This window comes from Melanotaenia boesemani, chromosome 18 (assembly GCF_017639745.1).
Source record: "Melanotaenia boesemani isolate fMelBoe1 chromosome 18, fMelBoe1.pri, whole genome shotgun sequence".
NCBI lineage: Eukaryota > Metazoa > Chordata > Actinopteri > Atheriniformes > Melanotaeniidae > Melanotaenia > Melanotaenia boesemani.
This window is the reverse complement of record NC_055699.1, coordinates 17784286-17799445: the sequence shown is the minus strand read 5'-3', so window position 1 is coordinate 17799445 and position 15160 is coordinate 17784286. Positions and strand designations below refer to the sequence as shown.

Below are 15160 nucleotides of genomic sequence, written 5' to 3'. Positions count from 1 at the left end.
GGGCATCTCTCTCACACATGCACTTGTACTTGTGCATGCACACAGCAGATGCATTCTTGCCCTCTCAGCCCAGGAAAGAGCCCTGAAAAGCAGTGGAGACTCAGGGGTGACCAGCACTGCCATCTCCACCCACCTCTCCTACCAATGTTACATCAGAATTGATTGACCCTTGCACTGAGTTGTGATTCACAACAGCAGTATGCAGTGAATTGACAGCCTAGAACTAGTTGTTATTTCAGGTGGTTTTCTCTCTTTCTCTGTATGTTACTGCTGGCTGATCTCACTTTTCCTCCATAGACATTAGTTCCTCTGAGCAAATCACTGATACCACACTATGAATGTTTTTAATGCTTTATGCATGTGATGCTTTGCAATTAGCACTGTTGGAAGGAAAAAGGAAGAGTAACTGCTCACTTTACTGCTAATCTTATATTAGAGCATGGATACAGACTTAAACAGATGGAGGGCACAGAACGACAGACACCCGAGACACACACTGAGGGAGTGCTCTGATAGGCTCGGTTGGGGGAAACGAGTGGAGAGGAACATTGGTCCCCAACGAGGCGAGCTAACTGGGGGAAATTAGGTCAGTGTGTTCCCTGTGACTCCACAGCAAGAACAAGCTGTGCATGTGTATGTGCGAGTGTATATTTTGCGGGTGCACCTAGAGTGTCATGCTGAACCACTATAGCAATGTACTGTGCAAGTCTGCATGTGTATTTGTGCATGCTGCTTGCAAGATAATGACAATGTGTTTCTAGAAGTTCAGCCTGACATTAATACAAGTTATTTAAAACACAACATCCTCTGAAGCCTAATCCAAATTTTGATAATTATGTATGCAAACTACACAAAACTGAATCCTAAAGGTTTTTTTTTTACTTTTTCATTGTGATTCACTATTAATCCAACTGAGACAGAAAACAAGGATGTAACTAATCATTGCATCATAATCTGAGACAAAATTGTTCAAAATATGAACGATTGAATAAAGGTTAGGTGACTTTTATCCCCACATGGCTGTACAATTTTATAATAAAAAGCTTTTGGGACAAATGGTGTCGGCTGTCATTTGTACTCCAGAGGATGAGATGTTCTTTTTTTTTTTTTTTTTTTTTTTTTTGCATTTGTCTTCACACCGTGTCTTTTCATGTCTCCAGACCAGGACAAGTCACACATAATATAATTGATATGAGATTTAGGGGGTATATCTTAATGTAATTAGAATCTTGATAATTGGACTAATTAGATCTAATTGCTATGTGAGAATGACTTTGATTAAAACAGGTTTCTCTCCTCAAATGAGAGTAAAAAAAAATAGTTGTGTGACATTGATGAGACACGATGCTAAAACTCATTTACAGTAAGCAATGTAAAACCAGGGCTCAGTCGATAGAAATAGTTTTTTTTGTTGTTGTTGTTTGTTTTTAACATGAAGAAAACAGCTGAAATTTTTTTAAGTGTACAGATAAATTAAATCCTGCCAAAGTGCCCTCTTAAATGCATCCTTATATTCATCCTAATTTACTGAATTGACCTGATTGAATTACAACTATATTGAATTAGATGCTCTGATTATGCTCAGTCCATATTTTATGAGAAACAAGGTAGTTAAGATTACACACCATCAAAAAAGCTGTAAAATCTGCAAAGGGCAGAAGTCCTGCATGTCCAAATAGAAATAGAAATAAAAAAGAACTAAATAAAAATAGATCATTTTTGTACTGTGTCATGCTTTAATTCATTAACCCAAAATTGACTTTGAATTTGACTTTATATGTGTAGAATCATGTGATGTAAAAGACTGTGAGAAGATGCATTTCTGGGTTATTCTGTCAATAATCAGTAGCCTAATCACATTCAATAAAAATGTGATTCATCTTCATGAGTCAGTCGAGTCATATAAACTGTTATTTGCCTTATTTGCACTAATATTTTTATATTCCTAAGACAGTTTGAAATATAATATATAGGATGACATACATGCATAAATGCAAAATATTGATCTATAGATCCCACATTTAATCTAGAGCTCAGTACGACATAACATTAACACACTTCATTCTAATTAATCCCTGCACAAAATAAATAACTAAAACAAAGCACTCCTGATTGTGACTTTTTTATGAATGCATTGTGTTGAAGTGTTTGTGTGATTACCAGGCTCTTTGAGAAGAATCTTCCTGTGTCTGTGTGTTTGCTTAATAATGCATGAGCATCTGATTTGCACATTTCTGTCAGGACGCCCTATAACAATCTCAATGAGCTAAGTCTCTTGCGGCTCAATAGATGGCAGTAATATCCCTCAATCACTGCGGTATGAATCTTCTGCATCCTAAAATATATGAACACGCAGACACGTTTGTGAACACACTGTGAACACACTCATATATATTTGTGTGTGTGTGTGTGTGTGTGTGTAGCAGAGATATGACATCATGGGAGCAAATACAAAAATAGAGCAATTCGAACAACACTGTGGGAGAGACCAGTGTGTCTTTATTAGTCTGATTACGTGAGGGTGAAAAAAGGCAGCCTTTAGCTCACAGATACAGTACTGTAATTTATGTGCTTGTAAAGATGAAATCAATCGCAGCAGCACCTTCCCAGGGCATCAGGGAAACACAAAGCTCCGACTCAACACCCTACAATCTGTACCTATAACTGACAGCAATGTCTCATCTTACAGAACCTGGCAGCAGCTTAGAGGTAAAAAGCTGCACTGTGCATAATCATGAAAACCATTCAATTTTGTCCCCTTTGTGGGGAGTCTGCTTGGGCTCTGTGTTAGTTTTTGTATCTACTCTCCTGCAAGATAGTCCCTGTGTTGTCATTTGTTGGCGGGATATGCGGGAAATCACTTAAATTCAGAAGTATGTTCAGAAGATGTCAGGGAGTAGTCTCTGATCTCGTTTAATATGTGACCAGCAGCTATAAATTACCAACTCCCAGAAATGAGGAAACATGGGTACTTTTAAATCTCCAGGGAGAGCTCACTTTATGTCTTTCTCTTGCATATACAGACTCCTTTTCTCTGATTACCCCCAACCGTCCTCATCTTCCCAGTGTAGCTGTGTGTCTGTTAGTCTCCTCCCCTTAATTTAGTTTGCTTTCAAATAAAAACAAATACCTGTGACTTTTTCTTTTTTTTTTTTCTTTTTTTTTCTGTTGAAATATGTCTTTTTGCTTTTGGCCTGATTTGAAGCTCTATGGGCATGCAGCACTGCACCTTGTTGCTTTTTAACGCATTTGACTGAGTTTTTTTTTTTTTTTTTTTTTATCATTATTGTTCTTTGCTTCCTGCTCAGCTCGCTTTTCATATGCCCAGATTTCTTTTCATTAAAATAAAATGCTGTGAGCCACAATGCAGACTAAACCTAATTCTTCCTACCTAGAGTAGAGAAACAGCTAATATAGTGGCGTTATGGTTAAAGTCCGAGAAAGGTTTGTTTTGTCCTCATGTGCAATGTTAATTGAAACCATAGTTTGTTGTTATATTTTCCTGAGGTGCAAAGTGAAAATTTGACTGTAACTGTAACATTCAACAGTTCTTCATTTCATTTCATTTCATTTTTTCTTTTTTTTTTTTTTTTTTTTTCCATTTTTTTCTGGATGGACGAAGCTTTGAAGTTCCGGAAGTTTTTCTTCATGTTAACAAGTATAAATAGAAATTTGATTCATAATATTTACAAATGTGCGGTGCATGATTTACATGATTAACTTAGGGTTACTTTCAAATGCATGTTCAAATCCAAAAACTATTATCATGCAATTTGAACACACATAAAATAATGTAAAAGAACGATTTTGAAAAACTGCACAACCATTAACCTCAACCTCTCACATGTGTTAATTTTTGTGTTCAAAAAGCTTCCGGTGCATACAAATTGTGGCTTGACGTGCACAGATCACATTACATTTGTGCACTGATCAGCTTGCATGTGCATATGGGATTTTGAGACTTCTTTCACGCCTCCAGACCCCTCAAACTTCCACAAACACACATGGTGCATTCAAGTGCTGGAGGAAGGCTGGGTCATCTGGATTTTAATGAGATTTGAGTATTATTTTAAAGTGGGAAGGACACTTTCCTGGGATAGATAGATAGATAGATAGATAGATAGATAGATAGATAGATAGATAGATAGATAGATAGATAGATAGATAGATAGATAGATTAATTGGTGGATGCATCTGTAAGTACTCAGAGTTACTCACAAGATAGTTTACAAATTATGAGACAAGTTTTGCTCTACAGTTAATTGGGGTTAGATAAAACTGTTTGAGTATCTTGACTATAAGACGGGCAGATTGTCAGCATCTTGTGGATGTCATACAAATGAGGCACCACTGTTTTTTACATAAAAAAAAAATTCTGATCATAAGGGCAGAAAGCAGTAAGATTTAAGACTCACTGTAAGGAGAAGGTAAACTCCTCCATCTCCTCTGTGGAGAGGTTCTCCATTGAAGGCTGCATCCTCTGTTTGTCTGCCTGCCGAGGCGGTTCACTTCTGCCGCTCATGCTGGGACCACAGCTATTTGTCTTCTTGATTGGCTTCTTCTGTGAGGAGCAGAAATCGGGGAGAACACATACGGATGTCATTTGTAATCAAAGCAGGAAATAGGCCTGTGAATTTATCTTGGGGGATGCACACGGTGACACTGACAGTGTGCGTGGCACTTTGGAGCTTCTCCTATATCTCACTCGCGCCTCAATTGACACGAAACAAGAATGACGACAAAATCGCATACGGCACGCCATCCTTCAAGCTGAGTTCATTTGGGAAGCATGCGTACAGTGACGGTGGCGTTAAATATGTGATATTTGAGCAGCTGGCACTGTTTTTTTCCACACAAGTCGTTTACTGTCATCGTCATAAACAGTCAAATGGAGTTAGGAAGTGGGGTTTTAAATTTTTCACCAAGGTACTTGGGAGCAGATATTATTTGTTAAGCCGCCAACATGTTAACGGCTTGCTTTCCCTGGCCCTGTCAGCCTTGCCTGTGTTGCCCTTGGGTGGGCTTAGTGCCTTTCTGCTTGAAGTTGTGAAATACACACTGATGTATGTTAATGAGATCCACGGTTGGAATAAGCAACCTCTCTCTTGCTTCTACCTTCTGCTATTCATTTTTTTCATCCTCTCCTCTCACCCTCAGTCTCTCTCTTCTGCGATAAACTAGGCCCAGGAAGTAGTAAATGGGCAGAGTCCCATAAAAGCTCCATCCGTTTTCATTGGGCAATCTTTGCCAAAGCAAGCTTGGATTCCAGAGTGATGATCACAATAAAAAGGTGGAAAAGAGCAAGAAGGAAAGCAGAGAGGAAAAAAAAAAAAAAAGAAACGCAAGAGATATATAAACCAGAATGTTCGGTGTCTCCCCACAATAAATTTAATGCAATACCTTAAGAGTAGATTCCGTATATAGCTGGATTCCTGCCCTGTGGGCAAAGTGGTCGCCTGGAGAAAATTCATTTTAATTAGGCCTGCACTGCAGGTTGAAGGGCTGAAATCTGATCCCTAGTGCTCCCAGGCTGGGGCAGGTTGGAGATCACTCCACTTAATCTTTAGACAACTGGGTTCCACACCACGACATTTGACAGAGTTAGCAAGGTTTTAAAGATGGGGCAGAAAGGGGAAGAAAAACCATGGTCTACAGAGGCTGCAGAGAAATAAAACCTCATATCAACAAACTTGGTTATTTTACAGGTCATCACTGATTAATGATGTTCTGAAGAGCCTCTTGTACATCAGCAAAAAGAGGTTAGCAAGAATAAAGACTTGTAGGGGCGGAGAAGCAAGGCAGGAGCGGAAGGTGTGTGTAAGAGAAGGAGAGGGAGGCTTGAACTTGTTCATAGACTTCTAACTACTCCAACAATAATATTACACAACAAAAGGCCGAAGCGGAGGCAAAATGGCAGGGGCGGACCGGGAGGCAGCAATGCCAGATCAGCACATGGAGTAATTTTGCAATTACCACTTCAAAGTATGGCAGGTAAGACATAGGCTTTGATTAATTTAGCTTAAGTCTTCTGTAGCACAGGAAGAGGTGGGTTTTCGAATGGTTTGGAGGGAAAAAAAAGAGGTCTGGCTGGCATTGCTGATTTCACAGAATTGGAGCTGCTTTGGCTTGTCAAGCAGATCAAAACTGGCTTTGAAGGCTGAAAAATACCTGTTAGTGTGAAATGTATTTTGACAAATCTCAGATAATAAGCCAGGGAGTTGTGTGTGTAGGGTGCAGAAAGAGAGAGAGAGGTGGGAAGAGAAGGAAATGGAAAGGAATGGGAGAAAGTAAAGAGGGTGCTCATTTTGTCAAGGGTGGGAACTGCTTCCTCCTTAAATCACAGCATTACCTTGCAATGAATCCCACCCTCTGCTCTCTCCCTGCATGGATCACTCTTTTCTCCATTGTTTCCGGAAAAAGCTTCAGAGGAGTCATTTTTCCCTGCATCCCAAAAAGAGAAGTAACGTGCAGTAAGTGTACAAAGTGGAGAAAGTTTGTGGGTTTTTCTTTGACAAATTTTACATTTATGTCACAAATAGCTAACTATTTGCAGACTAAAAGTATTACCAAGTGCAGTTTTAGTATCAAATTAATAATAATAAATCACATAAGACATTTTCAGATATAGATAAATATGTAACCATTTTTGTTATACAAAAACTAAATTTATTGCATAAATAATTTATATTTACTGTGCTATACTGAGACTTGTGTATGTATGTAACAAAGTGTGACCTTCTGATTCTCGATGCTCTAAGTTTATGCAATTTGAAAAAAACTGAAAAGAATTGCAATATATTTTCCTATTCTTGTCTTCTTTGGAAAATGACTTTTGAAGTGTTTTTCATCCTTCATTCTTTCTTTTCTCTCTATCTGTCTGACTTTTCTTGCTGTAATTTAAATGGTAAGCCGCCAGATGTGTGTCTCATGCTTGAAGAGTCGAAGATCTGCATTATTTAGCATATTAACATTCACAGAATTTAAAAAAGGGTTCCTGCTTTGCCTGGAGGTTGTAATTAAGTAAACCTTAGCTTGATACATGTAAAAATCTCACCATGTGAAACTTTTTCCCCCCGTGGAACCAATCACATCTATATAATACATATGGAAAACTCTGGAAAGATATAATTTTTTTTTTTTTTTTTTTTTTTTTTGCCACAGGATTAAGTGTATTAGTAATAATAACTTAAATATAGACCACATATAAAAAATCTCTGACAGCTTAAATGTTCGACATGCAAAAGGAAGGCAGAGACTGCTCATTGCTATATTTAAGTGAGTGAAACCAAATTTCTAACATGTGGAGCAAGCAGGGGTGTAAATCACAAGTTTGATCATATAACATGTTGATTTAACACAATCACTTCTGTTCATATCAAATTACAAAAAAACAACTAAAATGCATTTTTTTCTGATTTCAGTCACACATTTAAATGAAATAAATCTGTTATTTTTAACAAAAATAGACTGTACCACATTCTCTATATTCTGTATATTAAACATTTTTGACATAATGTAAGAGAAACTAAAAGAAAATATTTAGATTTGTAGAGAATACAACAGGCTACGGTTTAAAATTATTGCTGTTTCTTAAAAAATAATTTGTAGAACTCAATTATAATAAGCAACCTTTGGATATTAATCATCAACCTAATTTTGTAATCTATAGTTACAAGTACACAAGGAATAAGATCCATTTGAAGGACTATGAGATGAGACACAGGGAGATTCAAGAATTTAGATTATTTAATTAAATAAAAAGTGTTACAAAGCCAAGATATTGACTGAGTAAAACAAGCATGACGACTGGTGAAAAACAACACAACAATGATGCAGCAACAAACAAAAAAAAGGAGCATTTATGCTGAGAGACTAACAATGGATGAAAAGCAGGAGTGAGGAGCAGGAAACAAAAGGTAAATTGATTACCAAAGGAACAGACTAAAGAAATATGACAAGACAGAAACAAATAAAGAACAAAACCAAAAAGAAGAAATGAAAAAGAAAAACTGAAAATTGAATATGATGACAGCTGTATCATCTATCACAGTAGATCAATGTATTGTTACACTCTTAATAAGGTTAATTTAGTTGTTTTATCAGGAACTTTTGTTATATATTTCAACATGTCTTGTGTTTACAGTTTTATATCTGAATGTGGAAAAACATATTTACAGATCATTAGGAAGTTTATTAAAAGAATAAAAATAAAACACAAAGTCTTAATGAAATTCAAATAGTTAGAAAATCCAGTGTCTTGGGCAAGTCTGAGTTGCATATCTATTGATTAAACACTTTACAGCAAATATCTTTGTTTCTGTGCAGACAATCTGAGACTGATCGGTGCAACCCGTGACAGTCTTTACTTTGCACACACACACACACACACACCAGCATCTACACGCATTAACATCTCACCCTTTATCAGCAACAACAACATCTAAACTCATGGACTTGACCCCCATGGATTAGAATACTCACCTAAACCGTTCAACGAAACACATAACACACACATACAGACATGCACACGTGCACACACAAACACTTATAACACACACATGCACACTCTTTGCACCAGGCTCCACTTGCTGGTGGTCAGATGTTGTGGAACTGAAATCAGTGCGGAGGCAGCATCGACAGCTCTGACAGCTAAGGGCTACGTCCATGAACTCGGAGTGCTCAAGCCGCCACAACTCCAGCCTCTCTGGGCACCCAAGGCCAACAACAAACTCCTTGTTATCCCCCTGTTCGCTCTGAGCTGTGTTAAGACCAGATCTCATGCTCATCCTATACACACACTCCACTGATGCACCCACACACCAAGAGGCAAAGATATCAATGTAGACACTTGCATATATGCACAAACACTTTGCCAGTGTAGAAATGTGAGAAAGTACCTCACAAATGCATAACTCAACATGCTTCTATTCTCTCCTGCTTACACACAAAGGCAGGTTGAGTAAAGAGAAAAGCCTGAAGGCTGCAGCACTGTAGAGACCCCATCACTGTGTTAGTGGTGAGATGGAACCAGACTGAGATGCCAGTTCTTGCTCACCTAGGCCCCTAATTGCTCAATGACTTGTCGGAATTTGCAGAAAAATCGAAGGTTAGCAGCTTGCATATTACCCCTGAGTCCATGACAGGATCTCGGGTTAAGGTTGCTATGATACTGCCAGTGTTCAGAGTTGTTTCTCACAGGAATGCACTTTCTTTTAATCCATTGAATTTTAAAGGCAATAACAGGCACTCACAGAATACTAATATGTTTATGTCTGCTTGCTGTTTTATCCTCCTCACTAGTCATAAAAATCTAATCAAGTTTGCAGCACCTGTCAAACAAAAAGTCACTTTCAGCTTTAGGTGTTTTTGTCCCAGACACTTTGTCCACCTGCTGCAAGTGTTTACAATCTGTTTCCAAAAGAAAAGCTAAAAGATTGAATCCATGCTTTTGGAATTGGGATGTTGTCATTCTCAACTGGCAATGAGCCTATGACGTAACATCCTGATTTAAAACTCTGGTAAGTGGGAGTAACCTAGAGGAAAGAACATCATTAAAGTTCAAAGCAGCTTTCCAAAGAAGACATTGGATGAGGGATCCTTGAAACCACCACCGGTGGTCAAGGGTATCAGTGATGAGATGAATTTGTTGGAAAAATAAAATAAATGCATAACAAAGAAACACGGACAGAGAGAGATATTAAACAGTGATACATTTATGGCAGACTCATCTGCGTGCTCATGGTGATCCACTAAAGGAAACGAGATGCTGATCTAATTAGTCATTTGGGTTCAAACAAACCCAGTGCAACTGGATCATTCAGTTAATGTGAAAGGTCACTTAACCCAATGTGCCTCTAGCTAAACACACTCCATCATTATAAGACAAGTCAACTGAGGTAAATCAGATTATTATCATAGAATCGTAAATTAATCTGAAATTCCAAAACTGTGCATTCACACACAAATGCACTTCCAGTAATCCTGATTCTCTGATCAAAACTTGTCAGAGCAATTATCTTGGACTGGGTTGTCAGTTTTCGTTCCATTGCAGACACCTCGCAGGCACTGTGATTTTTCTATGGGGATTAATTAAGTTAAGGCCTCAGGAATGCAAACTTCCAGTCTCACTGTCAAGCACAGGCCAGTGTATGTTATCAATGACAGGAGGTCTCCGTATACTCGCCGAGACAAATAGGTAATGAGGAAAAATCAGGGGTTACATGCACAGAGAAAGTGATCTCTTGCACAGCTCACATCAGAAAAAAGGTGGCATGAAATAGGAAGGAAATGTCTGAAAACCCTCAGACTTTACTAAGGATTGAGGAAAGAAAGGGGGGAGGCTAATTCGTTTCTCTTTTCTTTTCCTGAATTGAATTTCCATTTTTGGCTAGTTTAAAGTTGTCCGTCCAATCGTTCCCTTCAGCCTTGACATATCGCCCCATCTGAGCGCCATAATCTGCTCCAGAGGTAATGCAACTTGAACGGATCTTTATGCAAATGAGGCACAAACGTCAGGTCGGCTTAAGGAACGAAGGGGATGAGGTGTTGTGTGGGACACCTTTTGATCCGTTGTTTCGGTCTCGGATCATGTTCACTTCCCAAGCAACCTCCTTCACCTGGCTGTAAGAATGTGTGTGTGTGAACCAGAGTTTGCAGTCTTGTGCATTAAAGAGATCTGGTGCGTTTTTCCCTTGTGTGGCAAGAACATAAATCTCCCATAGTGAGTGCGTCTCTCCCTCTTTTACTCCCTTTCTCCTTCTCTGGAAAGGCAGTCAGTTCGTTGGGGACACTTCCCTTGTGGGCGTTAGGATCTCTGTGGGGGGTCACAGGTCAGCCAGTGGAGGAAGCGACAAGCTGTGAAATGTAAAAGACCAATTTCTTCCACATGTTTCAGTGCTGGGAGAACACTGCCAAGCTGTCAGCCGGCATCATGTTTAAAATGGGCCAGGGTGCTACCCAGCAGACCTGTCACAACTCATTTGTAATTAAAAAGCCTGTGTGATGTTTAAAGCAGAGCACCCCAGAAACTTTTGAGGACTGTTAAATAAAGATGAGCTGTGCGTGCAAAAAAAATTAAAGAAAAGAAAAAAAGAAGGAAAGACAAGGAAAATCAGCAATGTATTAATAACAAAGATGCTAGCCAGTCGTCTTTGTAGTAAATCAATACCAAATGAGCTTTTTTTTATATTTCTGGGCATGGCTATTATGTTGGATGAATTTGGTGGAAACCAGAACAGCATGCTTGCAAAATAAGGAAGCAGCTCCTTATAGCTATTAACAAAGTCATTAACCCCTTCTTCAATGTTATAACAAGTGGAATGCGACCAGATGGACCTTCCTACACCTATCCTAATCTTATCGTATATTATCATAAAATGATTTGAAATTTAACTAAAGGAGTTTTTGCCAGTTAAAGGTGTAAAACGTTGGGTCTTCTAGCTTGAAAAATACTTGGATTATATCATGTAAGGCACAATAAACACTTGTGTGCATTTGGGGAAACTTATTGTCATTGTCATTAAGCTTACTAAGTATTTGGTAAAGCTAACAGTAATCAAGTATGCTTGCTCAATTATTGTACATTATCTAACAGCAAGAGCATCCTCGGTTTGCTTATTGTGTTTATTCAGTTTTACCCTCAAGCACATTCACCTCAGTGGAAAGTTGCTGTTAAGTGAGGCCTGCCATTCTTCTTCTCCCAGTGCTGGTGACATTAGGATGACATTTCCCCCCCAGCTGCGGCATTGTCAGGGGGATGGGGTTAAAATTGGACCCCTACCTGGCAAATATGAGGAGGAGCAAGCGGAATCAGCTGACAGGTGGAGTGGTGACCCCTGGTGAGAATGCACCACGGTGTTGGGCTCCCGGCAGCTGGGACCTGCATACACCTGTGATTGGGAGTTGGGATGAATGGGCTGAGGACAGAGCTGGGACTGTGATGAGGGCTGGGGCTGAAGATCATGATGGACCTCAGGTTTGAGCATGGGGGGTACTGATGCTGCTGTGAGGAGATCCTGTTTCCCATATGTTCCAGGTGGGAGTCTCTTTATCTAAAACACAAAAAGGTACAGGACGGCAGTTCTGCCTTTATCAGTTAGAGGTCTACATTTGAGTTTAGTGAACATTAACACAATCCCTTTGTAATAATATAATTTATGGTTATATTCATGTTAATCCTGTGCATCACTGTGTTCAGGAAAACAACATGTGAATCTAATTACATTACAGGTGTTTACAATCAAACTGCAGGCACAACAAATTATTGAAATTTGTCTTCGTCTGCCATCAAATAGCTCAATTAAGCCTATAAAAATGACAAGAAAATTGCATTCTTTTGTTATGTACATTAGGAAAAAATGCTCAAAAGTACCCCTCAGGAACAAAGCAACTGTAGACAGGAGTAATGATAGTGGAGTAATGCAAACAGTATGTCACAGTCAAAGGGACAAATAAAGAAGCAAAAGCAAAAGACAGAGAGCTTTGTTCTGGTTTTTAATTCAATTAAGATGTTTACTAATCTAATCACTGCATCAGCTTGAATGCATCCGGGATTGTTGGGTAGAGATGTGGTTCTTGTTTGCTCTCTGGGGCCAATTTCTCTGTAAAAGCTTTTTATCAAAGAAAATCTAAATATCTAACCCCTATCTTTTCAGATCCATTACCCTGTCTCCAAAACATCTGAAATAATGGAAGAGGATCAGAGACAGAATAAAACGGTTTGTGCTAGTTATCAAAATTGATTGACATAGGTTATATATTTGGAAAAAGAGTGTTTCTTGATTGAAACACAGGCACATACCTGAAAATACAGATTACAGAGCCAGTGGTCAAGATCGGATGAGATGAGGGCTTCGATTTTATAAAACTGGTCGAGTTGTCTGCTGGGCTCCCCCCTGAGCAGCGGAGTTTTGAACCTGCATTAAATATGCGACAAGTGAAGCACTCACGAAAATGTGATAGTTACATTTAAGGTAATTACATTAGATCAGCATTAAACTCACCTGCCTTGGACCAGACTGAGGCTCGGCCCACAAACAGGAAATGCTCCCCAGGCTACTACAGAGTTAGGATGGCAGCCATGTTCAAATATGGTGATGAGTTGGAATACCAGCACCATGGAGGGGGTGATATCACAGGCTGAAAGTAGATTCTACCAGCACAAAATAACTTACAGTTAAGGTAAACACACATGTTGTAATAATATAAGTACACAAAAACACACACTGACATAAAAAAGGGACTCATTTAATCTCAGTTATTGAATCCTACCTTAACTTATTCCTGTGTTATGTTCAGGGGCCCTTTTTAAGCACAGTTCCAACTCTCATATGTTGGACTGATAAAAACTGCGCTTGGAGTATGAATTTGAGAAAATGTAAGGCAATCATCAATCAAACTGATAATATTACCGGTGTCTTGCATGAAGCAAAAAGTGTTGGTGGTTAGCAGTCAATGCAAAACACATGCGTTCTTATTTACCCGGAGAACAGTGGGTTTGCTTAAAAAATGAACTGACAGTGAGGCGTGTGTGACTTCATCCATCATCTGGTGGAAATATTTTATCCCTTTATTAGTTGTAATGGAAAATGCAGAGGACCTGTTTTAACACATAAATCATGTGTATCGCATTTACCCGCTGCTAATCTAGTATGCACCTGTGAGATGATGGGTAGTTGTGTGTGACTCGGGATATAAATTTATGGAATGATATCATGGATTACTGATATTGAGGATATTGAAGATATCTGTATTATTCATTTACCGTTAGGAATATATCCTGCATAAATAGTGATTTGTGTGCATGCGTGAGGCGCCTTCATGTAGACATGTGCTTGTGTTTGCATATATATGTGCATATGTGGAGGACGTGGATGATGTGCACTTCCACTGTCAACTGTGGGGATTCTTTTAAACCATCAGCAGCATCCTTTTTAATAGAAAGCAGGCCAGAAGGAGAAACAAAAATCTGGACTATCACTGCAAAAGCTAGCTAGTTCATAGTTTTTAAGACCACATTATATCTTAAAAGATTCTAAAAAGAAGAAAATAGAGCTCTTTATTTTCCTCCTTTTCTTATTTTGTTAATTCTTTTCTTGCTTCCTCTTCAACCCCCCCCCCCCCCCCCCCCCCAATAAAATCTGATTGAGAAATAGTATACACAAATGCATATATTCAAGTGATTATCACATCCACCTCTTTATTTTGCGTAACAGGAAGTAGTGGTCAACCTAGCTCATTGCAGAGTGTGTGGCGAATGTGATCATGATCTCTGGAAAGTACCTTTACATTGTTTTTGCTTGTTTCAGTTGGTAAAGTCTTAAAAGCTATCAAGGTCACGGATTTTACAAAAAGACATTGAAACAAGGTCATTGATTAAACAGGCATGCCAGAGTTTGCAGTAATCACTTTGTTCAGCGCTTATAAATCACTTCAACTATTGCAAATTTTAACTTGAGCAAAGTTTTTGCTTCATGCACCAATTTTTATGATTAAGGTGACATAATCTGGACTCCTTTAAAGAATCTAAACCACGATTTAGTGACACAGTGGGTCATGGTTTGTTTATACCAAACTACACGTAGCAACAACACTATAAAAACATCAAAATATGTACTAAGAGGATGCAAAACACAGCAGGATTTGCCATGAAGGGTCTTATTTCTAAATGTTTTTTTTCATCATTCCACACACAAAGAAGTTATAGACTTTCAAGATTCCCCATGCTTCCACTTGGCCATGTAGAACTGTGTCTGGTGCACCAAATAGTTTGCGATATTGGCAAAAAAAAGATTCATGCTATCACATAGCTTAACTTTTTTAAGGTATTTAGTGTGTGAACTTTCATCTAAACTTGAAAAACAATTTGAACCACACCTTTTTTGCACAACATCCACCATTTTGGTTTGTTAAGGCCACCACTTTGTTCGCCAGAGTTATGTGAGCCTTTCAGTATAGCCTAAAAGTTCATTCAGAGTAAGTCCCTCACAACTCTTTTCAATCATCCCCTTTACTTGCACATGTAAGACACCTCCAACTCAACTGCACTGTTTTTGTCTAAAATCAAGCAGACATCAAACGCTGGATGAAAAAAGTGGGAGACGGAGATAAGGAGGAAAGGAACATAAGCTTCCAGCCTCCACCTACCATCACTAATTCCTCA

The 15160-nt window shown here is 38.7% G+C and overlaps 1 protein-coding gene across 1 annotated transcript in view; it reads right to left on the bottom strand.

The window, feature by feature from the left end:
* Nucleotides 1–15160, bottom strand: part of ofcc1 (orofacial cleft 1 candidate 1) — a 74924-nt gene that overhangs the window by 38186 nt on the left and 21578 nt on the right. The window contains exons 13-17 of the mRNA XM_041968410.1: nucleotides 13002–13150; nucleotides 12800–12914; nucleotides 11780–12050; nucleotides 6350–6441; nucleotides 4416–4561 (exon numbers count right to left, since the gene is read on the bottom strand). Of these exons, the coding sequence (XP_041824344.1) occupies nucleotides 4416–4561; nucleotides 6350–6441; nucleotides 11780–12050; nucleotides 12800–12914; nucleotides 13002–13150 (773 nt within the window). The remainder of the gene's footprint in view (nucleotides 1–4415; nucleotides 4562–6349; nucleotides 6442–11779; nucleotides 12051–12799; nucleotides 12915–13001; nucleotides 13151–15160) is intronic.